This window comes from Protopterus annectens, chromosome 11.part0, assembly GCF_019279795.1.
Source record: "Protopterus annectens isolate FY-2018-M chromosome 11.part0, PAN1.0, whole genome shotgun sequence".
Classification (NCBI taxonomy): Eukaryota; Metazoa; Chordata; order Ceratodontiformes; family Protopteridae; genus Protopterus; species Protopterus annectens.
This window is the reverse complement of record NC_056745.1, coordinates 1,337,765,463-1,337,791,920: the sequence shown is the minus strand read 5'-3', so window position 1 is coordinate 1,337,791,920 and position 26,458 is coordinate 1,337,765,463. Positions and strand designations below refer to the sequence as shown.

The 26,458-nt window shown below is 39.9% G+C and overlaps 1 protein-coding gene across 1 annotated transcript in view; it reads left to right on the top strand.

Annotated features, from left to right (window-relative positions):
- The window catches only part of SBF1 (SET binding factor 1), a gene marked incomplete in the record, with an annotated part of 3,250,730 nt that overhangs the window by 3,009,957 nt on the left and 214,315 nt on the right, over positions 1-26,458 (top strand). The window contains 2 exon segments of the mRNA XM_044088658.1: positions 14,531-14,751; positions 22,414-22,501. Of these exon segments, the coding sequence (XP_043944593.1) occupies positions 14,531-14,751; positions 22,414-22,501 (309 nt within the window).

Sequence of the window (26,458 nt, the reverse complement as noted above, 5' to 3'; positions counted from 1 at the left end):
GGGTGTATGTACCCCTTTTGGCCAGTGTGTGTCCGCTATATAGCCCAGCAGCTATGGGTCAATAAGCTACTGGGATCCAGAGTCTACTACTAAGGAGGAGATCAGGCTAGAAATGGTGTCAGAATTGTTGTGAGAGAGAGGCTTCAGAAGGCAGTAAGGGATGTCATCATATTAATGACAGATTCCTGGCAGTCAAACTCTAGTGTAATTGATAGGGCAGTATACCTAATCTCATACTATGCCCCACAGCAAGGTTGTCACAGTGAGGAAAAGAGTGCATTCATACAGCAGTTGCAGGACCTACTAGATAAAGCAGGACAACATGAATTGATGTTGATAATGGGTGACTTGAATGCAGATATTGGGACAGACAGAACAGGGTGTGGGGACTGCTTGGGTCCACATGGGTGGGGCAACAGGAGTAAAGAGGGAAAGGCCATTCTAGACTATTGTCTGGCAAATGGCTTGATAGTAGTCAACACATGGTTCTGAAAGAGAGAGAGTCATAATATCTCGTCCAAGAGTGGCCAAAATGCAGCTTCCTCATAGTAAGTAAAGGGCACTGGGGTAGAATCAGTGATTGCAAAGTCATTCCCAGTGAAATAGTCAGGCCACAGCATAAACCACTGGTTGCCAGAATAAGCTACAAGCAGTAGTCAGAGAAGTCTCTAAGGTCAACAGGCTGATGCCCTGGAAGTTGGCTGGAGCAAAAGCACACTAGTTCAAGGAATTACTCAAGGCTCTAGCACTCCAAGAAAAAGAGGAATTAGATGGAGCTGAAGAAGAATGGCAGTGCTTCAAAACAGCATGTGTGAGGACTACAGAACAGATATGTGGCTGAGTCAGGTATGGAAATAATGAAAGCTGGTGGTGGAATTCAGAAGTCCGGGAAATCATCAAAAGAAAGAAAGGAGTCCAGGAAAAATTGGGAGATAGAAAAAAATGGCCAGGCCAGGAATGACTACTGTTTGGCTAACAAAGAAGCTAAGAAAGGAGTTGCAATAGCAAGGAATAGGGCATCAGAGGCATTCTACCAGCTTCTGGAAGGTTGCAAGGCAAAGACAGAAAGATAAAGAAGACAGTCAGACACCCTTCATAAGGGATGCCAGCAATACCCTGCTCACCAGTCAACAGGATATCAAAGGCAGATGTAAGGAGTACTTCCAGCAGCTTCTAAATGAAGAAACCCCCACAGAAGCTGTATTGCCCAAGACACAGCCTATGATTAGAAAAGAAGAGGAGCCCACCTTAGAAAGAAGTAAGAATAACACTAAGGAAAACAAAGTCAGGGAACGCAGCAAGCTCAGATAAAGTCACAGCAGATATGATAAAGATGCTGGGTGAGATAGGGAAGAAATGGCTCCTGAGGGTACTGATAGCAGCATGGAGAGAGAGGCATATCCCAGGTGAATGGAGAATAAGCATATGTGTGTCAGTGTACAAGACAAAAGGGACATCCACAACTGTGAACAATATAGAGGTATCAGACTCCTGTCGCATTGCATGCAAGGTCTGGAGAGGGTGACTGATAAACAAATATGCAGAGTAGTAGAAGGTAAGATGGGAGATGAGCAGTTTGGATTCAGATCAGGATGCAGCACAACTGACCCAATGTTTGCAGTGAGACAGATAGTTGAGAAGAAGCTAGAGATGAGTAGAGAGTCCAACTGGGCATTCCTGGACTTGGAGAAAGTATATGACAAGGCCCCAAGAAAGCTGATTTTGGCAGTACTGCAGTGGCTCAGAGTCCCAGAAACATTAGTAGAATTAGTTCAGGCTATGTACAAGGACCCAATGACCAAAGTACAAACAGTGTTCGATCTCAGAGTGGCTCCCAGTGGGAGTGAATGTAATGTCAGGGTTCATCTCTGAGCCCACTGCTGTTCATACAGGTGATGGACTATATTAGCAAACAAGGAGGGAACTGATCAACATAGTTGCTGTATGCAGACAATGTGGCATTACAGGCAGACTCTGAGCAAGAACTTCAGCAAAGGGTAGTGGAATGGAATGCAAAACTTGGAAGGCACACGGGATGAAACTAAGTACAGATAAGACAGTGGTAATGGCATAAAACTGGGGAAATCAGAAGAAGTTGAGAACTGAGATAGTAGGGAAGATGGTGGAACAGGTTAATAGCTTCACGTATCTGGGAAGGTTGACTGAGGCGAAGGGAAGTCTGAATGAAGAGGTCAAAGCTAGAATCAGAGGGGCTGCAGCCAACTGGCATAGAGCATCAGGTGTAGTGTATGATAGAAGAATGCCAAAGAAACTGAAAAGTAAGATGTATAAAACAGTGGTGAGACCAGTACTACTGTACGGTACAGAAACCTGAGCAGTAAAGGCAGAGCAGATGAAGTTAGAGGTGATGGAAATGAAGTGCCTGAGATGGGTGGTAGGATGCACATTGAGGGACAGTTGAAGAAATGAGGACATAAAAACAGAAGCCAAATTAACTCCAGTTGCAGAAAAGATTAAAGAGAACAAATTACTGTGGTTTGGGCACATTTACAGAAAAGTGGAAGACAGTCTGGTGAGAAGATTTGAGACAGACAGGAAGAAAGTAAGAGGAAACAAAGGCATCCAGCAAAGAGGTGGATGGATTGTATGAGAGAAGCCCTGCAACAGTCATGCATAGTGTTGAAGACGGCAGGAGTGTAGCATTGAATCAAAAGAGATAGTGACAGTTAACACGACACCCCAACCCCATATAGAAAATGAGAAAAAAAAGATGATGATGATAATGGAAGAGCTGAGGGTGGCATACATTGGTTGCTGTAGAAAACTGATGCACCAGTTGGCTAGTATTATCAACATAGTCTTTTTTTTTTTTGCTCTTCACTTAAAAAGCTGAAGAGGGGGAGGAGTGGTACTTTGGGGATCTGACACCAGGCACTAGAAGAACCATCTATGGTTCTGGTAAAGGGAACAGTGTTACTGCTAGGAATGGGCATGTCTGAAATATATACCAAGAATGTACCACCTATGGACTGTGACAAAACAAATGTTAAACCTACAGAAACTGCATTTTGTTAGTGAGCAGTGGCTAAATTAGAGAAATGTTTAATATTTATGGAGAACATGGAAGTATAAAGATTACTGGGTTCAGGTGGAATAGTCATTTCGAACCCTGTGTGTGTAAATATAAGTTTAAAATAAGCAAAAGGTTGAGGTAGTATGTGTTCATGGAGACAAAAGGAATATCCCATTACATGTGTAGAATTTCAGATTATCTTAGGAGAAATAATGTATTCTATAATTGAAGTACTTGAACTAATCCATAATGTTCTTTTTGGAAAAGGCCGTACAAAAGTTGTGGGAAGAAAGGACAGCTTTAAATGATTTCAAAAGAAAAAGATAGTGTCAACAAAGAAGAAACTAGCTTATTATCCTGCCATGAAGCCACAAGCTTAATATAAGGCTCTCCCTGTACACAGATACCCTCTTGGGGAACACGTGTTCTCCAGTATGATGTTGACGTTGTCATCAGCCCATTTTCTAAGATTGAAGAAGAAATTGTGCACCAGTTAGTAGTACCAAAGCTTTACAGGACATTCATTATGAAACTTTCACATAGTTAATGGTCATAGGTTCATAGGTAGGTACTAGGCTATTGGGACTAGGGCCTATATAAGTCTAGCCAAAAAGGTACCCTTTCTTTCGCCACCCAAGAAAATTATTTCCTGTGCCCCTGTCCAGCAGAGCCACAGAAGTGATCCCCGGGGTGAATTTCCTATTTCCCATGCAGTCATCAAGATTTTTCTTGGAGTGCTAATGAGGAGCTTTGTTTGATATAGATAGGTAGTTTGTTACAATATCACAGTCAAAGGAGGCAGCGGAACACAGCAGTAAAATTCAAGAATTTAATCCCAGAACAAACAGTAGGCACTTTCGCAGCAGCAGCTGCTTCATCAGACAAATAAAGATCCAAACTGTAGTACTTTTAAACAGCAAAGCAGCCCATTAGCATGCAAAAACAATTAAGAATTAAAAAGAGCCCTTAAAGCCACACCAAAAAAATGCAGATCAAAGCTCATTATATAAACACAAAAACATTTCATTCATAAAAACATATAGAGCATTTCATTCAACAGCCAAAAAATGCAGCTCAGAACTCATTATATAAACATGAAAACATTTCATACATAAAAGCATATAGAACATTTCATTCATAAAAACATTATAAAAATACTGAACATAATTAATATCTATCTGGCTAAGGGCCTATTCATTAAAACTGGTTTAATAGAAAATTTATCATTGAGGCCTTTCCCCATATTAGCTTTCATTCTAATAATCCAGTTCAATTCTTTGCTTTCTACCTTAGTTCTATGTGAGCCCCCCCTTATTCCCAAATTGACTTGTTTCAACAACCATAAACTTAAAATTGTGCTGAGCACCTAGTAACATGATGTGCTTAGATAAAGCATTAGTCTCAGCTCTCCTGGAGATATCATATTGATGCTCCCTCATCCTGTCTCGTAGCCTGTGTGTTGTCATCCCAATGTAGAAACAGTAACAAACCATGGGGAAAGGCCTCAATGATAAATTTTCTATTAAACCAGTTTTAATGAATAGGCCCTTAGCCAGATATGTATTATGTTCAGTATTTTTATAATGTTTTTATGAATGAAATGTTCTGTATGCTTTTATGTATGAAATGTTTTCATGTTTATATAATGAGTTCTGAGCTGCATTTTTTTTGGCTGTTGAATGAAATGCTCTATATGTTTTTATGAATGAAATGATTTTGCGTTTATACAATGAGCTTTGAGCTGCATTTTTGGTGTGGTTTTAAGGGCTCTTGTTAATTCTTAATTGTTTTTGCATGCTAATTGGCTGCTTTTCTGTTTAAAAGTACTACAGTTTGGATCTTTATTTGTCTGATGAAGCAGCTGCTGCTGCGAAAGCGCTTACTGTTTGTTCTACTGCTTGTTCTGGGATTGAATTCTTGAATTTTACTGCTGTGTTCCGCTGCCTCCTTTGACTGTGATATTGTATGATTTATTTTTTGGAGGACCGGTTTACCTGCACCATAGTCTTTGTTCTTTGTTGCCTTATAGGTAGTTTGTTCCAGAGTATGGGAAGTCTCTGGGACAGGAATCTATCCATCCAGCATGTTCCGTTTATTGTGGTGACAAGGTTTAGGTCCCTAGAGCGTGTAGCTCGGAGGGATTGGGATTTCTTTAAGTGGAGCATGTCCAACAGCTCTGGGTTTGACATAGCTTTGTATGTTAGGCAGAGATCGCCTCTGAGTAGGCAATATGTGACAGAGTAAAGCTGAAATTTTTTGAGACTATCTGCGTAGGGCATCTGTTTGAGGTCGGTAATCCTCTTTGTGAGGTATTTCTGCAGCCTTTCCAGTTGTAGATGTCTTGTGAGGTACATACCAAAAGGGGCATTGTACTCTCTAATGGGTCTAATGAGTGCTGAGTAGAAGGGAACAATTACTTCTTTTTTACTGGATGAGAAACCTTTTGTGATGAGATTTGCCATGTAGAAGGATTTCCTGACTGCTGTGGTGATGTGATCACCAGAGGAGAGACTACTGTCCACCTGTGTCCCAAGGTCTCTTATCACACTTTCGGTGTTAAAGTAGACTGCCGCCTGTGTGGTAGTTCACGGGTACAGAGTTTTTACCAAAAGGGATGACAATGCACTTTTTGGCATTGAGCTTGAGGACATGGCTTTGACACCAGGCATCTGTTTCAGTGAGGCCCTTTTGTAGGATGTCCCCATCATTAGGAGTTTTGATCATGGCTCTTACTTTGCAGTCATCTGCGAACTTCATTAGCCAAAGACCTTCTGTGTTATCCTGTACTTCAGAGAAGTAGATACCAAACAGGAGAGGACCCCAGACTGAACCCTGTGGTACTCCACTTGTCACTGGTCTGAAGTCAGATTTGGAGTCTGCTACTTTCATAGTGTGGGTTCTGTCAGTGAGCCAGTTGGGAACCAACCTTTTGACATAGGGATTTATACCTAGTTTAGTGAGTTTATAATTCCAGAGTGGGGGATGGTGTCGAAAGCCTTGGCGAGATCTAGATAGGCTGAGTGAATCACTTTACCCTCATCTACGGCTGTGGTGACTGCTTCATAGAAGTCTGTCAGGTTTAGGAGACATGTTCTGCATTTTACAAACCTGAACTGGGTGGGGTCCAGAGTTTGGAGATTACCAATGTCTTTGTTTTTAAGTTCCATGATGATACTTTCCATGGCCTTGCAGACTAGGCTCATCAGGCTAATGGGGTGGTAGTTCCCAGGGTCCGTGGTGAATCCCCCTTTGTGGAGTGGGATAACCATCGCTGTGCACCATTCAGTGGACACAAAGCCTGAGGTGGGGCTATGATTGAACATGGTACTTAGGTGGGGTGCCAGTTCGTTCTGTAGTTTGTGTAGAATGCAGCCTGGGATGTTGTCAGGTCCCATGGATGCTGTGTTCTTGGCTTTGGAGAGTGTGTTTTTTTTACCTGTGCAGCTGTGATTACAGGAACTTTGCATTCTTCCGGTGCAGCGATGGGCCCTTTAGGGGGTGAGAGGGGGGTAAAGTTATCACTGAACCTATCTGCCAGGATATTGGCAGTATCAGTTGGTTCTGTATATTTAGTGCCATTGTGCTGTAACTCAGAGCAGATCTGAGTGTTGCCATTGAGATTCTTGACATAGCTATAGAATGCTTTGTGGTTGTCTTTAGAAACAGTGGCGATTTTGTTTTCGTAACTAGCTTTGGAGGATTTTATGAGGGATCTCACCTTCTTACTGAGGCTGACTAGGGAGTTCCTCCAGTCATGGGATTTTACTCTTTTTTTTTTTACAACAGTTTCTTTCTTCTGTTGTAGAGTTTGTTTATGGCGGAAGACCACTAGATTGGCTTCCTTTTTTTGGAGGATAGAATCTTGGTTCTGTTAGGGATAGCACGATCCATGCATTCATATAAGTGCTTATAAAGTGGATTTGTGTAGGATTCAGCAGTCATACCTCTATTGTCCATCTGCATGGGTGTCGTAAAGTTTGACACTTCTGTCTTAAGAAGCATGACTTTGGAGAAATTTTTTACATTTGTTTCCCTAATGGGGGATGGGGGTAGGATGTGGATGTCTAGGGTGATTAGCTTGTGGTTGGATCCGACCAATGAGGAATTGACCTCTGGTGTGGAACACCGGTCGCCTATGCTGGTAATGATCAGGTCTAGGATATTGCTGCCCCTGGTGGGGGTGTGGATAAGCTGATCCAAGGTGTTGGAATTTATGAATTCCACAAAACACTGAGCAAAAGAGTTGGTACATGAGTAGTTTTCCCAGTTAATGGTGGGGTAGTTAAAATTCCCCATTATTAGGGTGTTCGGTTGTACTCTAATATTTTCCAGTGTATCAAGAAATGAGGAGTGGGAATCCTGGGGCATGGTGGGGGATCTGTAGCAAGCTACAATTTGGCCAGAGTTAGTTGCACTTGGATAGTCTTGGATGCATTATGCTGAGCAACTAATCTGGAGAGGTGCCTTTAGTGTTTCAGTCCAGGTTAGGTGGCCGAAAGGTGTGGTATGTATTATAGCCTGGTAATGCAGGTTTGCTCTCTGGAGCCTTGAACCAGGTCTCTGTCACTGCACAGATGTCGATGTTCTCCATTTTAAGGAGTGCCTCAAGTGAGTGCATTTTGAGGTGTAGACTTCTAGCAGCTGAGTAGCATTACCGTCAGATTTTGCTTGCTTGTACCTGTTACAGTGGTGAATTTGTCATTTTAACCTTGCCTAAAAAAGGCACTATAGGGGTGGCAGGAGCCTTAGCCAGATTCCGGAATCCCAAGGGTGACAGGTGCAAGCCATCTCTGGCAATGCATCGTGGTCTGTCGATCATGTCATCCCAGGCAGATACTGGATCCCCTTAGAGTGACACCAGAAGCTTAGCCAATTGTTGAAGTCAATCATTTTGTCCTTGTACTGTGGCATCATTCTGGGTGATGGCAAGATGCTACTCAGGGCTAGGGTCATACCTGCCTGGGTTACAGGATTGGAGAGCTCCTGCATGTCTCTTTTCATGTAGTCCAGGGAGGTACGTCTCAGGTCATTCACACCAACATGGACAATGACAGAGTCATATCTGTACTTGTTGTGGAGTGACCTGAGTGTGTGTGTTGTGTCAGATCCCAGCAACCGACAGGCAGCTGACAGTAACTTTTTCCTTGTTTAGCCTGGTGAGTGGAACATCAGTGTGCCTGACTATAGAGTCACCTATGACTTAAGAGTGTTGGGTATGTTGTTATGCCTTATGGGCTGTGGTTGGGTAGCACACTGAGTTTGTGGGCTATGTGTCATTTGGGTTGTGTTGGGTGGGTGGAAGTTGCTTGCATTTCTGCTTTGGAGGTCTCTGTTGCTTGGGCAGATTTTTAATGAGAGCCTCCGTGAATGTAGGTCTGTGTTTTGTGTTTCTATGTGTGTGTTTTGGTGGTGTAGGTTTTGAGGGACTATATGATGAGTGTGGTGTGGTGCAAGTGTTTACCCTCTCCTCTTGACTGTCTAGTCCAGTCTTGGGTGAAGAGAGCTTTGCTTCCAGTTTGGTTATATAAGTGCATCTCTCACAGGTTGTAGTGTTGGGTGGTAGGAGGAGAGGGTTGTCTGTGTACATGAGGCAATTGCTGCATTGCCCCAAGATGCCCAGATTCATCAGGTAGACAGGAGAAAACACTGGTAGCTTGACCCATAGACATGCCTGGATAGGTGCTTATTTATTAAGTATTAAAAACTATTTTCCTCTAGACAAGTGAGGAAAGTTGAGTGCTGTAGTAATTTGTAACTTATTTAGTGCTTACAGTGCGTTCTGAACAAGTGTTGAGCTCAAATCAATAGATTTCAGTGCTAAAACTAAAAAAACTGGCTAGTTCTAAGGGAAAATTTGAAGAGCAGACTTTATGGCACCAGGGATATTTTAACCGTAGCTAAGCGGCAATGCATAAGGTGTATTTTTTTTTTTTAATATAACAGTAGCAAATTAGTAAACTGATTTAAACAAATTAACCAATAAAAAGCTAAAAACTGAGCCCCGTTCCAGCAGTCTTCGATCAGACAAGTTCTAACTGCACACTCCTGCCAATAGGGTGCAGGGGAACCTTCTCCAGAAAAAAGATGGCCTTGGATTAGTGCTCAAGTTATACAAACAAAGCTAGATTCAGCAGGTCTTAATCTAGTCTTGTGCTACAGCAAACAAGGCATACCAATTTCAGAAAGAAACAGTTCAAATAAGCAGGCACAATAAACCTTTAACCAGAAACTTCCAGCTCAGAAGGGCAGAATTTACCCTCTCCTCTCAAAAGAGTGCAGACCACGTAAAATAACTGGCCCTAAGCCCAAGTGCTTAAACCAGAACTAATACACTTTTAGAATAACAGACATTAAGCCGTCAGTCAGCAGCTCCCAACTTAGAAAGGATGTAAGTTACCTGTTCTACCACAACAGTGAAGACCACAAACCTTCTTAATGTAAAACAACTGGTCTGAAGCCCAAGTGTTTAAACCAAATGCTTAGAGTAACAGTTACAGTTTAATCAGGCTACTAACAAACAGTAATAAATGCGGCAGAATAAATGCAATTAAGTACTTTTAAGCACAGGCAGCAAAAGCAAAATAAAGTAGGAAGAAGCACAAATACAGTAAAGGCAGATGAATGAAGTGTAATTTTTTTTATAACAATAGAAAACGAGCAAACCGATTTAAACAAATTACCCAGTTAGCCAGTAAAAAAGCTCAGAACCTAGCCCTATTCCAGCAGTCTTCAATCAGACAAGTTCTAACTGCACACTCCTGCCACTGGAGTGCCAGGGAACCTTCTCCAAAAAAGATGACCTGGATTAGTGCTCAAGTTATACAAACAAAGCTAGATTCAGCAGGCCTGAATATAGTCTATGCTACAGCAAACAAAGCACACCAATTTCAGAAAGAAGCAGTTCAAATAAGTAGGCACAATAAGCCTTTAACCAGAAATTCCCAGCACAGAAGGACAGAATCTAGCCTGTCCTCTCACAAGAGTGCAGACCACAAACTTCTTAATGTAGAATAACTGGACTGAAGCCCAAGTGTAGAATAACTGGACTGAAGCCCAAGTGCTTAAACCAGAGCTAATACACTTTTAGAATAACAGACACTGAGCCTTCATTCAGCAATTCCCAACTTAGAGGGATGTAAGCTACCTGTCCTGCCACAACAGTGCAGACCACAACCTTCTTAATGTAAAACCAATGGTCTGACACCCAAGTGCTTAAACCAACAGGCTTAGAATAACAGTTACTATTTAATCAGGCTACTACCAAGCAGTAATAAATGCAGCAGAATAAATTGAGTACTTTTAAGAACAGGCAAAATCAAAATAAGGTAATAAAGTATTTTATTTTATTTACATTTGTTTACCAAGAAATTCGACTGGATGTAGGTCCTTTTTCAGTGGATGCCTGGGGAGAAAAGCTCCACATCATGTACATGATAAGTAGAGATACAAAGTTGCAGCAGTAGTAAACAACATTACAAGTTGTTGGCTTTAATACAATAACAAGATATTGATTATCAACAGTATATACAGTAAATGTTGCAAATTAAGATAGTTTCTTGTTTATAATATTAGTAACAAACTTGTCAGACAAGATGTTTAAGTATGTAAAGACAACTAGCTATTTCTGACTGTGGTTAGTAGTGGCGTTAGTATAGTTGGGTTAAGAGTTTGGGGAGGGGTTAAGGGGGGGGGGGTGTTAGTCTGGATTAGAACAAGGACAAAGCCAGTGCAAATTTAAGTGGAATTTGAGTGCAGTCTTGAAAAGGCTGCTGGAAGGTAGAGTAGTTATAGAGAGTGGAAGATTGTTCCAAAGTCTAGATATGGTACGTGAAAATAGGAAGAAACATTTACTTGAAGGTCATTTGGGAACTGGTAAAATTAAGGCCTGAGAGTATTAGTCAGATTTTATTGGCCAGGAATTGCTTGCTCTTCAACTGAACAAGAATTATTTGTTTTCACAAGAATCAGATGTTCTTGAGCACTAACCCTAAAACTGTTATGATAGGTGCCACACTGATGGGATGGGAAGGCCTTCTAGGTTCCTCCTTGGTACTGAGCATGTTTGGGTCTGCATAAAAAATTAGTTTCAGGTAAACTGTTTAAGATGAGGGAAATGGAAAGTGTGAAGCCAGAGTCTCTCCTGCTCTGGGCAGAAAGTCTGGCTAAGATGTGGTACATGGACCTGTTGGGAGGCACATGCATACACCCTCTGTGCAGAATGGTGATACAGGTTTAGCAGTATGCCATAGAGTGGGGCATCCCACTCATAGTCATTCATATCCTGGGAGAAGTGATTGTGCTGGCATACTCATTCAAACATAGTTTCAAGCTGCCTTCTGATTCTGAAAATAAAGGCAACCTCTCTTTTCGGATATGTTGGGAAATAGGATATCCTTTTGATTGACCTCTTTATCCGTTGGAACAATGCAGTTTTCACTGCAGAATGTGGATAGGTAGCTAAGGCTATAACACATGAATCCATTCAGAGACATATTTCTAAGGCTTTTACATGACTTCCAAAATAGGCACGTGCCCTGTGAAGTGTGGCTATGATGTCATGACTGTCTTTCCTAGGGCAGCAGATTTGTGCAAGGTTATAAGAATGTATACCTAGGTTATGATCCAGCCTTTTCCTGAATATGTTTGGAAGTGTTTTTTAATAGCCTTAGAAAAAATAATTTTTTGATCCATCCTCTTAGGTGGAGTGTTGGCAGCTTTAAAAATAAATGAGCAAAACCTTCCAACTCATGAAGCAACTTTTTTACATGCATTCCCACCCTCTTTAGATGGCTAGATGTTCCAAAATTTAACAAAGAGGATGGATCACGGTGTAAAAAGAGGCAATTCAAAAATCAGCACCAGTGTTGGAATGGAAGAAAGGTGTAGAGTGGGCAAACAGAACACTGGCAGGGTAGTTGATTGCATTCAGCTAGTGCGCTGGTCCATGAGTTGTAATTACCCTCTTCTTAACCCCCCCAATAAGCCTTCTCTGTAGTCAGATCCCCTGTTTTTGTAAGAATTGGGTCTTTCTTTGTATACTAGTGGTTATTTGATGTGGTAAATACAGGCTGCAAAATGGAATTGTCTGCACCCTCCCTTCAGGGGATTTTTTTCTTTACCAAGAGATCTGCTTCAACTAGCCCAGCCTATTGTTCATGGAGTGCAGAGCAGTACAGAAAGTTTCCCAGGCAGAGCTAGAAGAAGGAAAGTTTCAAAACATTTCTTCTGTTAAAGAAGAGTTTGTGGAATATCATCCTTTATCAGTCATATGTAAGTTTGTGATAGTGTTCAGAATACTTTCTTACAGTCCTTTCTTGCCCCTTTTCATAAAACAAACCATTCTGATTACTCAGGACATGAAAGGACCTACCTGCACATGTCTGTTCAAAGAAATCAAAACATTCTTCAGGGCTGGGAGAGGCATCTATGGTCTCACATTAGACTGTGCATGAGAAAAGATTTAATGTTACCTCAGCTTGAGTAACTATAAAACTTGTTAGCCTATTGAAAGGTATCACATTGCCTCTGTGATCCTGTGTTTTCTGTTAGCAGACTAGCACAGCATTTCATTTTTTTTCTCAACAAAGTTTCGTTGAAGCTGCTGCATTAACCTCTCTGCTAATTTTCTCCAAAAACATAAGCTTAATCTTTTGTGCAGAAGCAGAGTAAGGTCTGCAGTATCTGTGTTGAAAGTGTTCTGTAGCTTCCTACCCAGGTCTGGGGGAGATGCATCCCTTTGTTTAATGCTTTATATTTTCCTAATTCTACAGAATGTAGGACAAGCGATTTCTGTGACAAACTGAAGACAGTTGTATGACATGGTTTACCGTAATCATAGATTTTAAAGTGTAAAACTCTTGACCGCAGTAGGAGCTCCAATTCATCATCTTCTCTCCCAAGTCTTATGGCTGGATTGCAAGGCTGGTTTTATGATTGGAAGCTAGCTATCTGGCCACATTTTTTAGAAAGGAGGGCTTTCATTTTGACACGTGTTTGCCTCCCTCTTTTTTGATCATTTTTTTTTCTTTTCAGTCCAAACACAATTTTTCAAGTCCATGTTTCTCTGAGGAAGGGGGCTGTTTCTTTACTAATTTGTCTTGAGAGCTTCAAACACAATTGTTGGTGACATCCAGTTAAAAAAAAAGAAGGTGGTGGTTACTGATTTCTTTACACCATTGTGTTTCTGACTGGAATCCTTGGTGTGGAAGGTGTCCGAGCACCTGGAAGCTGATATCTGTCTTGCTGTGGAAATCTGGCAGGAAGAAACCTACCTGTTTGATTCAGACAGATGGAACCCTGACTGTGGCCCAAGCAACCAGGACTGGGTTAAGCAGTCTGACACTGATGGAGCCAGTCAGAGAGGGAGGGAGATAAGTGAAAGGATATAGCTTCCTTACTACTCCTGGGGGAAGGGATGGGTGTGGGTGCTCAGTGAGTACATGAGATGTTGAGATTACACCAGAGAAAACTTGGAAAATCACAGCATATGCTTGAGAACAGAAGGGTAGATTATGGTTGTTGGCAATGCCCCTTGTGGAAGTGAGGAATGACTTTCATGCTCAAACCGTCACATACCCCATTCCCTTGCAAACTGTGTGTGTGCGTGCGCAAGTGACATAGGAAATAAAGGAAAATAACTTTCAGACCACCCCTGATGGCACCTAAATGATGGTCTTTCCCAGTTCACCCATTCCCTGGTGATGGAGAATGAATGGGTCAATTGTCTGAAAGGAGATGATAATTAACAGGCAGCAGAGGGGGAAAAAAAGAGGATTATGATCTCTGGCTGAAAAAAAAAATATCCACCTGTGGATAAAACCCTATTTTACAGAATATAGAGCTGCAGTGATCCAGTTCTTAGATGAGTATGGTAACAGTAGCTGATGTACGGTTACCTCATTGCCCATTCCATTGATGCTAGCAAGTTGACTGTACATAAAAATTGGATAAAACCTTCATTGAAAGTACTCGAGTCACAAAAGGAAAGCATGCAGCGTTCTTTTACAGTTAGTAAAATAAAATCTCAACAAAACACCACCATACTTGTTTTATGGAGGGGGTTTTGACCTCCTATCCTCACACCCGCTTACTTGAGTATACTAACTACAGTCATTGTGCCATATAACCACAAGGGAAGATGCAAAGTCACTGTTATGTGACTTGCTTCTTCCTTCACTTGGTAAAGAGCACATTCATTAGCTTGTGAGAGCAGAAATACCTGTCAGTAAATGGTTATTTCAATGAAATGCCTTGCAGTAACTCAGGAATGAATGGTTGTAGCAATTACCCTTTGGTAATTGTACTTTCCCTTTGTATTGCTTCTTCAGATAAGGCTGGAAGTAACTTGTATTTCATGTTTTTTTAGTCAGTAAAACAGGTCAGAGTAAAGGAAATGTGTGCTTTTGCTATTCATTGTTGTAACATTCTGTTATACTGCATCTGCTACTATTACTTGCATAGTCATTTATGTATACTGCATATTTTCTTCTTCAACAGCATGTGTCCAGTTCTCTGTTAATCTCATCCAATGTGCATCATCATCGTCGCTCTGCTGGCATGTACCTACAAGAAAGTGGTCTGGGCTCCACATTGAACCTGAACCTAAGTCTGGACAGTGATAGCAGTGGTGTGTCCACACCTTCCAGTGGCATGATGGGAGGCAGACGGAGTACCAGTACTTTATACACCCAGTTCCAGACGTCCGAGAGTGAGAACAGGTAAGATTCACATTTAATATTAGTAGACAATCTTTGCAAGCAAGGTAGTACTGTTCATCATAACTGTTTTACTATGATGCTGCATAGCTTTTTATCAAAACACACTGACCCTACATAGTCCATTTTCTTCTTGTGTGTACTTTAACAAGTAACTGTTTTTCTTTTTAGTCAGTCTCCTTGATTTGTGTTATGTGCCCCTGTTAGCAAACTACAGTTTGGTTTTCGTCTATTGGTCATATGGGTTCCCTGTCAAAGCTTGCTAGTACACTTGCTTGTTTTTAGTATGTGTTAGATGGAAATATTTCCCCCAGAATTCTCTCTATAGAAAAGTGGCTACATGTTACTCTGTACACCCAAAACCACATTTTATTGATTTGTTTGTTGTGCCTGATAGCTTAATGGAGATAAGTATGCAGATAATAAGCATCACACTTAGGAAGTCAAACATCATCTTATGGTAGGAGACATTTTGTGTGAAATACTAACCTTTGTAAATGATCTTAACAAAGGAACAAGCCAACATGTTTACAATATACTCTTCTGACAGGGCCAAACTTCCCCAGGTCAGAAGGGAGTGATGATTAGATTGCACATTTTAAATGGAAGACTTCATTCCTTTGAATTCCTTTATTTGGTAGGACCTACTGGCTACTTCAAAAATGATATCTGAGCTTAATCGGGAGTCAAGAATATTTAGATATTCCATCACTGAAATTGTTAATGAAAAAAAAAATCGTCATGTATTTGTTATGGAGTTCATCTCATTAATTGAGTTCCTAGAACTTAAGTCCCTGACTGAACTGACTAAAAACATTAGCCACCAATTATGAACTATAGTATTACATGTTGCAGAAATCTAGCAAACCTCTGTTTGATGGTATGCTGTTTATTGATATTTCAAAACATTGTTGAGTTTGAGGCCATTAAAAACCAGGTCACATCCACTCTCCTGAGTATCATGTCTCTTTCATTAACTCGTTACATCAGTGAGTTGTTCCACAAATTTGGGTCACTCATTTTTTGTAGAATTGTGGTGGGGATAGCAAAGAGTAGAGTCGATGGAGTACTTGAATCTTCCAGAATCCCCTCCTAGAGCTGTTGTACCATACTTCTTATCAGATCTGATTTGAAGCTTGCATTGAAGGTTTCTAGCAATTTTTAAGCTATGGTTTACTAGATAGATAAGAAGTACTCATTCAGTGATGATATTATCATATTTTCTAGGTAAGGCATGGAACTTTCTGGATTTTTTTATGAAGAATGTGCATGCCACATCTGCTTTTGGCCTCCAGGTTATGATGTGCTCCTCTCCAGTTAGTTAATACAGGTACAGTAGTCTGTCCAGGGATTGGTCGTACCATTCTAAGACCAAATTCTAGCACCGCTGAAATCCTGAATGACTGTACTGAGTTATATTTACATTCTCTGAAGTCTTTTTGACATAATAGACAGTGAGGCAGGAATTGCTTTGTTTCTGTGGAGAAGTGCATGATTGCAGGTCCCAATTTTTTTTCTGTTGGGAAGCAGCAGGAGCTGGTTATATCCCCTTTTGCTGTTGCTAATCTGCATTGTAGGTTGGCAGAGAAATTAAGGAAATAAACTTGGACATCAAAGGGTTTGCCTGCTGCTGCAGAATGTCTACTTCAGTTTATGATGCCAGTAGCCAGGATTTGTTGATGACGCCCGGTAGCTGAATAGCTGGGTGGGTGGGTGGGGGCAGGATTGAGTGGCTTAGTGATGGTCCTTCTTTGAGAGAGGATTAAGATACAACTCTTTTGCTAACAGAGACTGAGTGCAGCACAAAAAAGCACTAGCAGCAGTGGGATATAGGGAGTACAAGTAAGGGATTCTTTGACATGTATATGCTGTATGTGAGGAGAGATATAAATAGAACATGATGGGGAGACCTCATTGTTTGTACACTGGTCCTTATCCATTAGCATTTCCAGAGGTGCAGCATTTCTGTTCTTGTCCTCAGCGAGAACCACCACTGATCCTTCACTTTACTCAGGATGTATGTAGATGGTTAGTAAGGCAACATTTTCTAGTGAAATCCCTGTCCTCATGAGCACTTTGCTCAGCAGAAGGAAGGGGTGGTTAAAGTGTGAAATACGTCAGGAGGACTGTACCGACTGGTCTTGATCATGGCTATGGGGAGGATGTGACTGCACAGAGGTGAGGCCTTTCATAGAGATTATGAAGAAAAAATTATGTAGAAGAAAAAAGTCTGGACCTCAAAGACAGAGCAGTGGTTTGCCTTTCTCCACCGTCTTACAAAACAGAAACTGGCAGCTACTCAATCTGGGGTGGGGGTTCAAGAAAGGGAAGGAACCGTTTGGACCCTATGGTCAGGCAAGACTTCTAGACACAGCACTAAGATACTAAAAAGCTTCAGACTCCCAACTAACTGACATTGCAGTTTGAAGTGTAATGGTCAAGCTGATTTCTAAGGGTCTTGTATGTAGTCATTTGTTTTATTCTGCTGCATGAAACCAAAGACACAACCTTCATCATGATGTACTGTATCATTTAGCTGCTTAGTCAGAAGAATGCATTGGAAGTGGCATCTCCTTCCATCTTATCCCCACCAGCACCACCACTACTCATGGGGTCAGCTTATCTTGCTTATACCCTAGAGGAAGTGGGCTCACTTCTTGGTCAAGAGACTGCAGAACCAGTTTCCTCTGTTATGAAAAGGAGGATCTAATTTCAGGGATCCTCCTTTATGGGCCTTTTATTTGGGGTCACTTTCACCACCAGTCACCATTCAACAAAAAAAATCTTATAAAATCCACATTTAGGGTTGCCTACGCCTTAGAGTGTGCCATGATGCATTACGCCAGCTACACAATCTCTTGCATCTACTGAGGTTGCTGTTTGCACAGTTCATGTCACAGTATTTGCCATTTTCAGTGTTCTGTGTTTGTGTGCTTAAACAGTAACACATTAGTTGTACAAGTGACCATCGGGTAAGAGCTGCACCTGTACTACCTTTATTATCTCAGGAAGGAGCACAACATAAACACTTTCACAAGTGCCAGCATATAACCCTGTCACTTGTTGGTGCCATAGAGGGAAGCTTTTGGCCTACTTTGCATATACCAAAATGGTCAACAATCAAAAGTTCCATGTGAGTGGACCAGTGCAAGGGGTTTCCTTACAGCTTCTGACATAAGTTGAGTTATCATCACAGGGCCAGGCATTCAGAAAGAGCTCAAAGCCTAATCCTCCAAAAAGTAAATCTGGTGTCATAACATCTCCCACAGTCTCAGTATATGCTTTGCTCATCCTCAGCTGACAGAATTTTTCACTCGCGCTGATCATGTGTTTTGTGGCAGATGAGAAAACCACAGTAGGCATGCAGCCCATTTTGTGGGTGCATCTTTCTAGCAGTACCCAGACAGTGGCTGATCAGTTGCAGCTAAGGTCGACCTGCCTGGTCCCACTTAACTGTCTTTTGAGTCACCCAGTCACAGATTGGTGCTGGGGAGTGAGGAGTCCCCTGATGAGATATTCCCCAAGACTGAAGCAGACCTGCTTATCTCAGTTAAGGAGAGTCCTGTGGGTCATGTGGCTTCAGGTCCCAAGTTTGAGGGACAAGATATCAAGCAAATGCTTGCTGTTTGTCAGGAGCTTGAGTCACAGGTGCTACATGACACATCATTATGGACTGTGGTGTGAATGTTGTACAGGCTGCACCCATGCTAACTCTGGCTGTCATGAATTTCAATGTCTCATCTATCTGCCAGTATTTGTTTCTTGTCAGTCATCTGCAGTATCATGAAAGAGCTAACACTTGTAATAGTGGAACATGAGACTTTCTTAGTCTCATGCTCCTGTCTGAATTCCTATTCTCTGTCTGTTTTCAGAAGTAAAAACACTCTAAAATCATTTTCTTTGAGGCAGAGAAGGATGGTGAGTGTGTCAGATTTCTACTTCACCTCTGGGTGACTGTTCCGTTGGAGTGGATCTTAATATCATGAGGGACAGCTTAAGACTGGCCTTGAATCTCTGCTCCATCACCACCCCCCCTTTAGAAATGCCTTACAGAGCTTTTGAAAAATGTTTTTCTGGACCCTCACTGTTATCTCCCTTTGGGTTTTAATCATTGCAAGCCAAACAAGCCTGGATATAGTCTTATTTTGCCCATTTGATCCTCCAGGAGGGTGATTGTCATTTGCAAACCCCACCTGAGTGTTTGGAACATTTAACTAAGCATCCTAGTGTTTGCTCCTTTGTGATTTGTTTGGTGCAGCATTGATTATAGAGTCCACTGCACTTTGTCACCTTGCCATGTGACAAGGAGTCCAAGGCTTTGGGCATTTGTGGCAAGACAGTGAGCTCCTTTGCCTCGTTGGTCCTTTGCATTTCACCTGTTCATCTCAACTGCCACTTTTCCATTTTTGCATGGTTGGGAGGCTCTTCAAAAGTTTTAGGACTTCCCAGTAATTGATCTGAAATAGGAATTTATGCAGAAACTATCTGGCATTTACACTAGACTACCTTTATCTTGCTGTAACTTTGTGCAGATGTTTCGATGAGGGCTGCAGGCTCAATTTTATTGTTTGCACAGGATGACATGATTGAGATTAATTACGCTTCATTAAGGAAGAATTCTAGAATGAAGTATTGGATGGCACTTAAAGGAAAATTGCTATTCACCCAGATCCCTCATCATCTACCTGAAGACATCCTTACAGTATACAACATAGAACCCTCTAGATTTAAGTGCAAACTTGTAATGGAAGAGTTTTGTGTAATAAATATAATTCTATGTAAGAGAGAATGTTGAATAATTTGATTTTGTAAATAAGTAAACTGCATTGAATAGTATTTTTGGGGGGTAATGTTGCATTTATTAATTAACCTTTTTGTAGTTATGATAAACATGAAAATATTTATTAAAACACAATAGTTGAAAAGTAGTAAACATATATGCAACATATCATTCCTTTGTAACCTATCTACTTGTCATTCTAAAATGAAAGAAAAAGTAGAAGTGAAACATTACTGTGAGGGAATGTGTGGCTTTAAAGACTAATAATTGTATTGAATGTCATTATTCATGGAAGGTGAGTTTCACTGTATAAAAGCTGAAGTCAAAATAAAATGCCTGGAAGGCAAGCCAAATATACCAGACGTTTACAAAACCCTTCATTCCTTTTAAACAACTTCTAAGTGTAATCAATCTCAGAACAGGAGGAGGAGGCCTCCTCCCACCTTATGAAGACTGAAGAAGTGCATAGTCTTACTTCCTGTAGCACTACCAAAGTCCTCTAAGATTATGTAGACAGTGTAGTGTGTGTTGCTTTCCCATGATCAGGGACTTCACAGCAACCATTTTGGAATAAAATCGTCTTTCTGCTATAAGGACTTTGCATCCTCTCCTTGCTCATTCAGATAGTCTGTCAATCATAAGATACTTAAGTAAGGGAGTATAGTGTCAACTTTCCCTTTACAGGGAGGTGCTGCGTAGTTGGCAGTGAGTGATAGACAAGTAACATCACTCACTCACTCAGCTCATATCTTGGTGGAAATGAACAAGGTTTTGGTCTCTCTGACTTGCTCTTTTTGTACTCTCCTAGGTTTGTGGAGTTAGAGGCTGGGTGTAGTGAGGGTCTTCTGGAAATGAAGCACTTCAGAGTTTGAGCTTTTCACTACTTTGGAGAACGTGGTTCTGAACACTCCAGAGTTCAGTCTTTTCACTACTGTGGAGAATATGGTTATTTCCTCCTTCTCCTCCTGCTCAGTCCAGGAAAGCAAAGTGGAAATAATAGTGGGCATGTTTTCTCCCCCACCTTTATTGTGGAGACGCTTGCACCCTTTTTAGCCATACTTGCTGATTCCTCATTTCATAAGTTCAAGGAGGAAAGACCCAATCTCATTCTCATCAATATTTTGTGGCTGAGAAATGAAATGTTTTCAGGCTGTCAGGTTTCTGCTGATCCAAAAAAGCCCTTTAAGTCCTAGTTAGGAATGTCATTCTTCATTGAGCTGACAGCTTTCTCCACCTCATGGTATGGCTTCCTTCTGATGTCGATCAACTTATTTGTCTAGATTAGCCAGTGGGAGATCTTAGAAGTGATTGAGGTTGCTAGGAAACCTTCCAGTTCACACTTATGCCTGCTAACAGAAATAGTTATGAATTTGTGCTGAGGGTACTGTGCATCTTGATTTTGACATACATGTGGCATGAGTATGACTTTCAACTCGGTTAACAATGGAAAGGGAACATATGTCAGCTATTTCTACCCATTGTAACTTTGAGAGAGAGCAGGATTATAGCCAAGCATAAGCTGATCAGTTACTTAAATGACTGCTGCAGCTCTATTCCTCCTATAGGTTGTATCCTACCCTGTTTGGGATGTGATATTCATGGCTTTGCCTGCTCATTGTTTGAGCTTTCCAGCTTGGTGGCTCTTGAAATTCATGTCATGGAAGACCTTTTTCTTATTGGCCAACTCCCTCTGTATGGCTGCATCTCTGGGTTCATGCCCTTGCATACAGAGAACCATCTCCTGCCTTTCACAAAGCGACAGAGAGATTTACACCCTAGATATGCACCGTCAGCTTAGGTGTCACTTGAACCAGATGCAGGAAGTGTGAAGCTTGTTCACTGATTTTGCTGCAGCACAGGAAGGGCTGACAAGTCACTAAGCATATGCTATACAAGTGGATTGCAAGATGCATTTTCTTTTATCATCAGGCAGCTAGTCACCTGCTGATAAATTCTGCATTCAAAGCTTACTCGATTAAGGGAATGTTTACTTCCATTTTGTGCTTCAAAAATGCCTTCATTGTAGACGTTTGTGCAAGCGGTCACTGTATCTTTGGTGAACACTTTTCAGTAGACATTATTGTCTTGACTTTTTTTGAGGAGTCTTGTGACCTGTGGAAAGCAGTACTTTTTGACGCTGCTGTATATGAGTTCTGGTTTTATGCAGTCATCATCTAGCTCTTTCAGCCCTCTGGTTATTGGTTGGGATTCATCCCCAGCAGGGACCCATCAAGGAAGATGCCCACTGTGTTAAGGTAAAGGATACACCCCCCCCCCTTATCACTTGATCTACAAAAAAAAAAAAAATCTGGTGCATCAATATCCGCCCTCTACCCTACTGTGAATGAGTGTTGTTTCTTCTGCTAGCTGCAGATATTGAGCTCCTGCTATGTCAGAAAATTATATATTCTTGTATCACTTGTTTAATAATGTTGTGTCAAGTCTGCATTGCTGTTTCCGGCTTTCAACAAGGTGCTTTTTGGTGGTACAGGGGGCAACCTTCCAGACTCGTGGGATGCATGTACTTATTTGTCTGAAGAGTCTAGTCATGTGTGTATCAGTGCAGGGGCATGGATATGCAGTAATGTTGAATTTTCCAGAAAAAATGCTGAATTCTGATTGCTCAAGAATTTAAAAAATCCTGCCAAGGAGAAAGGCTTCTTAGATCATTTTATTGTTATTATGATCATTTATCATGAATCAAGATTAGTATTTTAACAATACATTTTTATTTTATTTATTTAACATTTATTTACCGGGAAAGTCCGACTTGGAATTAAGCCAATTTTCAGAGGAGGCCCTTGGAGAAATGCTATTATTTATTTTGCATGTTACATATCTGCAACTTTTAAGTGAAATAATACTTTTCTTTCTTTTCTTTGCAGGTCGTTTGAAGGAATACTCTATAAAAAGGGTGCTTTTATGAAGCCATGGAAACAACGATGGTTTGTGTTGGACAAAACTAAGCATCAGGTAATCAAAGATTATTTTATTTCTAGGTATTGGGATCATTGTCAACAGTAACTTACATTTGGTAAGACTATTGGAATATGATGGTTGGATGGTGGGCTACAATTTTTTTTCCTGCAGCAACAAGTCATGTATCACCCTTGTAGTTTGATGTGCCAGGTTCATTCTTTGTATTGGAACACAAGCAGTAAAACCCACCATTTGCTTTTTTTCAACTCTCATTACCCTTTACAGAGGATCAGAGAATCTGGAAACACACCGTTGCACCACAAAACGACTTTAATGCTGGCAAAAAATAAAAAAAAGCAAAGCTTTCGAGACAAGCTCTTTCTCAATGCTCAACAAAATAAAATTCCATCAAAATCTATTAAATATATACATTTACATCAGCTAACCAGTAATACAGAAGCAAATCAGTCAATCATGCAAATTAATCAAGTAACTAAGTCAACCAAAGACTAAAAACCTTTAACCATTTAAATACACACTCAGTTTCTAAAAAGCAACTTGTACACAGTTATGCTTAATTTTCAAAACAGGTTTTACATTATGTTGAGTTCAATCTTGGTGACACATCTGCCCTGAAATAATTTATCTACTTATATGTGACACATCCGCCCTGAAATAATTTATCCACTTATATTCTAAAAACTCTGTTTTTTCAAATATGTTACCCTCTCTAATAGCAGAAAATTTTTTTTGTAGAACTCTAAATTTAAACCTATGGTTAGAGCTTTTTGAGAGACATGCTTATATAGGCATTTGTATTAATACATCTACATATATCTGAAAGATGTGAACTAATACGTTCCTTAAGTTTCTGATTTAATCATTTCTAAAGATTTCCTGTATATATTCCAGAAAATCTGGAATATGCATGTATCTATTCTTGTACAAATGTCCATTTTGTAATGTTTCACTGTATGTATTTATGTAAGTATATCTACAGCTTTTCTCCCTGGGCCTCTGCTGAAAATGGACCTATATCCAGTTGGACTTTCCCAATTAACAAATGTAAAATAAAATAAATTAATTAAATTTATCTTCCCTATATAAAACTGGTCACACACCTCACAATTGGCAAGATATATGACATTTTCTGTAAAACAGGTAGCATATGTCTTAAAGATAAATTCAGTTTTTGTTACAGGATCTATAAAAACTAGCTCTGTATTAATTTCACTACAAAAAAACACAATTATAACATGGTATTGTGCCTTTTTTCTTTATATTGGTACATACTTTTCTAGACATAGCTTTATAACAGAGCATCTGTTTCAAATTTCTCTCCCTCCTGTAAGTAAAACTAGGCTGTGTACCTACAATATGTCTAATGTCATTACTAGATTGTAAAATGGTCCAATTTTTCTGTATAATTTTCTTGACCATATTAGTATGCCTATTAAATTTAGTAATGTATCTTGTATGCCTTTGTTCCTTATTATCATTACTAATATTAGTCCTGATCACTGGACCATTCAAGCATGGTCTACCAACATTGTCACTTTCTCCCATTACATTTCTCCTTTCTCTTTCTATTAATGCTTCATTATAACATCATAACTTAAAATCTTTAGTCATATAATGTAACTCAGAAACCAAATCTTTATCATAAGTATTCAGCCTATTGGCTCTTAAAAATTGTCCTTTCAACACATTCGGACATGTACGTCTCGGATGCATACTCCCAAAATGTACATATCGAGTAGCTTGCATTTTTCTATAGATTTTTGTTTCAAATTTCATATCCCTGTAAATAACACAAATATCTAAAAAAATGATTGATGAGCTAGTGCAGGAGGTAATGAGGAAAAGAGAAAGGGGCTACTTTAGACCCATCCTTAATACTAGGAATAGGATGGGTATAATTGGTACCCAGGATACCAACATGAATGTGAATATGTCCTTAGGGGACGATTTCCCTGTTTTTGAGGGTTAACCAGCACAGGAGTTGCACCTAGTTAATAGCCAGGATTTTCCTGAAGCCCTGATTATCACTTACAGTGAAGATTGTAAAAGTTTGAAATTGATATTTGAAAAAAAAAACTGGTCCATTTTGTTAGAAGACCCTTCTGTTAGGAACTATGTAGGTGAAAGACCTACTGTAGTGTACCGGAAGGGAATCGCCTTCAAGGACTTAAGGTATACAGAGCAAGAAAATTTCAGTGGCATACATGGTACGACTAAATGGGGAGCATGCACTTGGTGCCACATAATAAAGATAGGAGACCGGTTTACTGTAAGAAATAAAACATGTCAAGTAAAAGGGAAATATAATTGTAAATCAAAAGCAGTGGTATATAATGCTATCTGTGATGCATGCTCAGTATTCTGTATTGGCAAAATGGAAAGGCGGTTTTGCCAGAGAATTTATGAGCATAAATATGCTATTAGAAAGAATAATTTATGCAATGCCTTGGCTAAACATATTAGTGACCAAGTAGGACATCAGTTCAATTTCTGGTCATTGATCAAGTTTGTATTGATGACAAGAAGGCATGGGGTGTTTACTTAGAGTTAAGAGTTGAAATGGCAAGTGTGTTTGCAAGCTGATAGCTGGCCAGGTATCATTGATCATAGTTCAATTACCCCAGTTCTAAAGTTACAGGCATTGAAGAGGAATAAAATAGTTTAAAGCCAATAAATTTGGCTTATTTTCTTTAACACAATTCTGTATAAAGTACTATGTCTTTGAAACACAGTAATAACAGTACTATATGTAATAATGATACTGTAACTTTAAAACAGGACCTTGTGGTGTTGGAGTAAGTAGGAGCATATCAAATGCAGGTAGGAAGTACTTAAAGAGGAAAAGTGTTCAAGTTTTAACAGTTTTAAACAAAAGCGTTCATGTTTTATTGTTTTTATGCCATTAAAGTGTTTGAATTTTAAAAGTTTGGCGTTTTTTATTCTATATTTTGAGAACAGCTGTTTTGGGTCCAGGCACCAGCTTTCTTTTGGTATAATGTAAAACCTGTTTTGAAAATTAAGCATAAGTGTGTATGATGCTTTTTAGAAACTGTGTGTGTATTTAAATGGTTCAAAATTTTTAGCCTTTGGTTGACTTAGTTGATTAATTTGCATGATTGATTTATTATTTCTGTATTATTGGTTAACTGATGTAAATGTATAGTATTTAGTAAACTTTGGCATTTTATTTTGTTGAGCATTGAGAAAGAGCTTGTCTAGAAAGCTTTGCTTTTTTTATTTTTTGCCTGCATTAAAGTCCTTTTGTGTTGCAGTGGTGTGTTTCCAGATTCTTTGGTCCTCTGAATATTTTGTTTTTATCTTGGACATTTTGGTTCCCTTGAGTTTTTATATTGTTCATTAGATTACCCTGTACAGAGCTCAGAGTTGTCCTGAAAATATTTTTGAATACCATTATTAAATATTACTTGAGATACAGGCAAACATACGTTAATAGAAAATATTTTCAGTTTACACATATTATACATCACATATATTTTCTTTCTTTTGTTTGTAGCTGTTATCAGTCTAGCATTACTTAAATTGCTCAATTTCTCTCTCTTCTTAAACAGTGGTTCTCCTGAACATTATTTAGCATGTGTTGTTCCCACAAATTCCATTTATTTCCAAGTAATTTTCTCCTTGAAGATTCCTCTTCCAGTTGTTTTTATCTCTTTTACAGTATTCAGTACTTCAGATGTAGTTGGTTTAGACTTTGATTTCCATTTTCTAGTAATTTGTTTTTTTGGCTGCCAGCAGAATTAAACGTAATAAAGCCTTAGTGTGTAAGCAATTCAAGTCCTGTGTCCAGTTCTAAAGACCCATTTCCTTAGTTGCAGCTATTTGCTCCCCACAGTCTCTGAAAGAGTACTCTGTAGGGAATTTTTAAAATCTGTCAAGTCATAACCCTCCCAAAAATATGTCCCCAGTTGCACTTCCAGCATTTGCTAACTGTCTGGAGAAAAAAAAATATCCCCCCCCCCCCCAATTTTT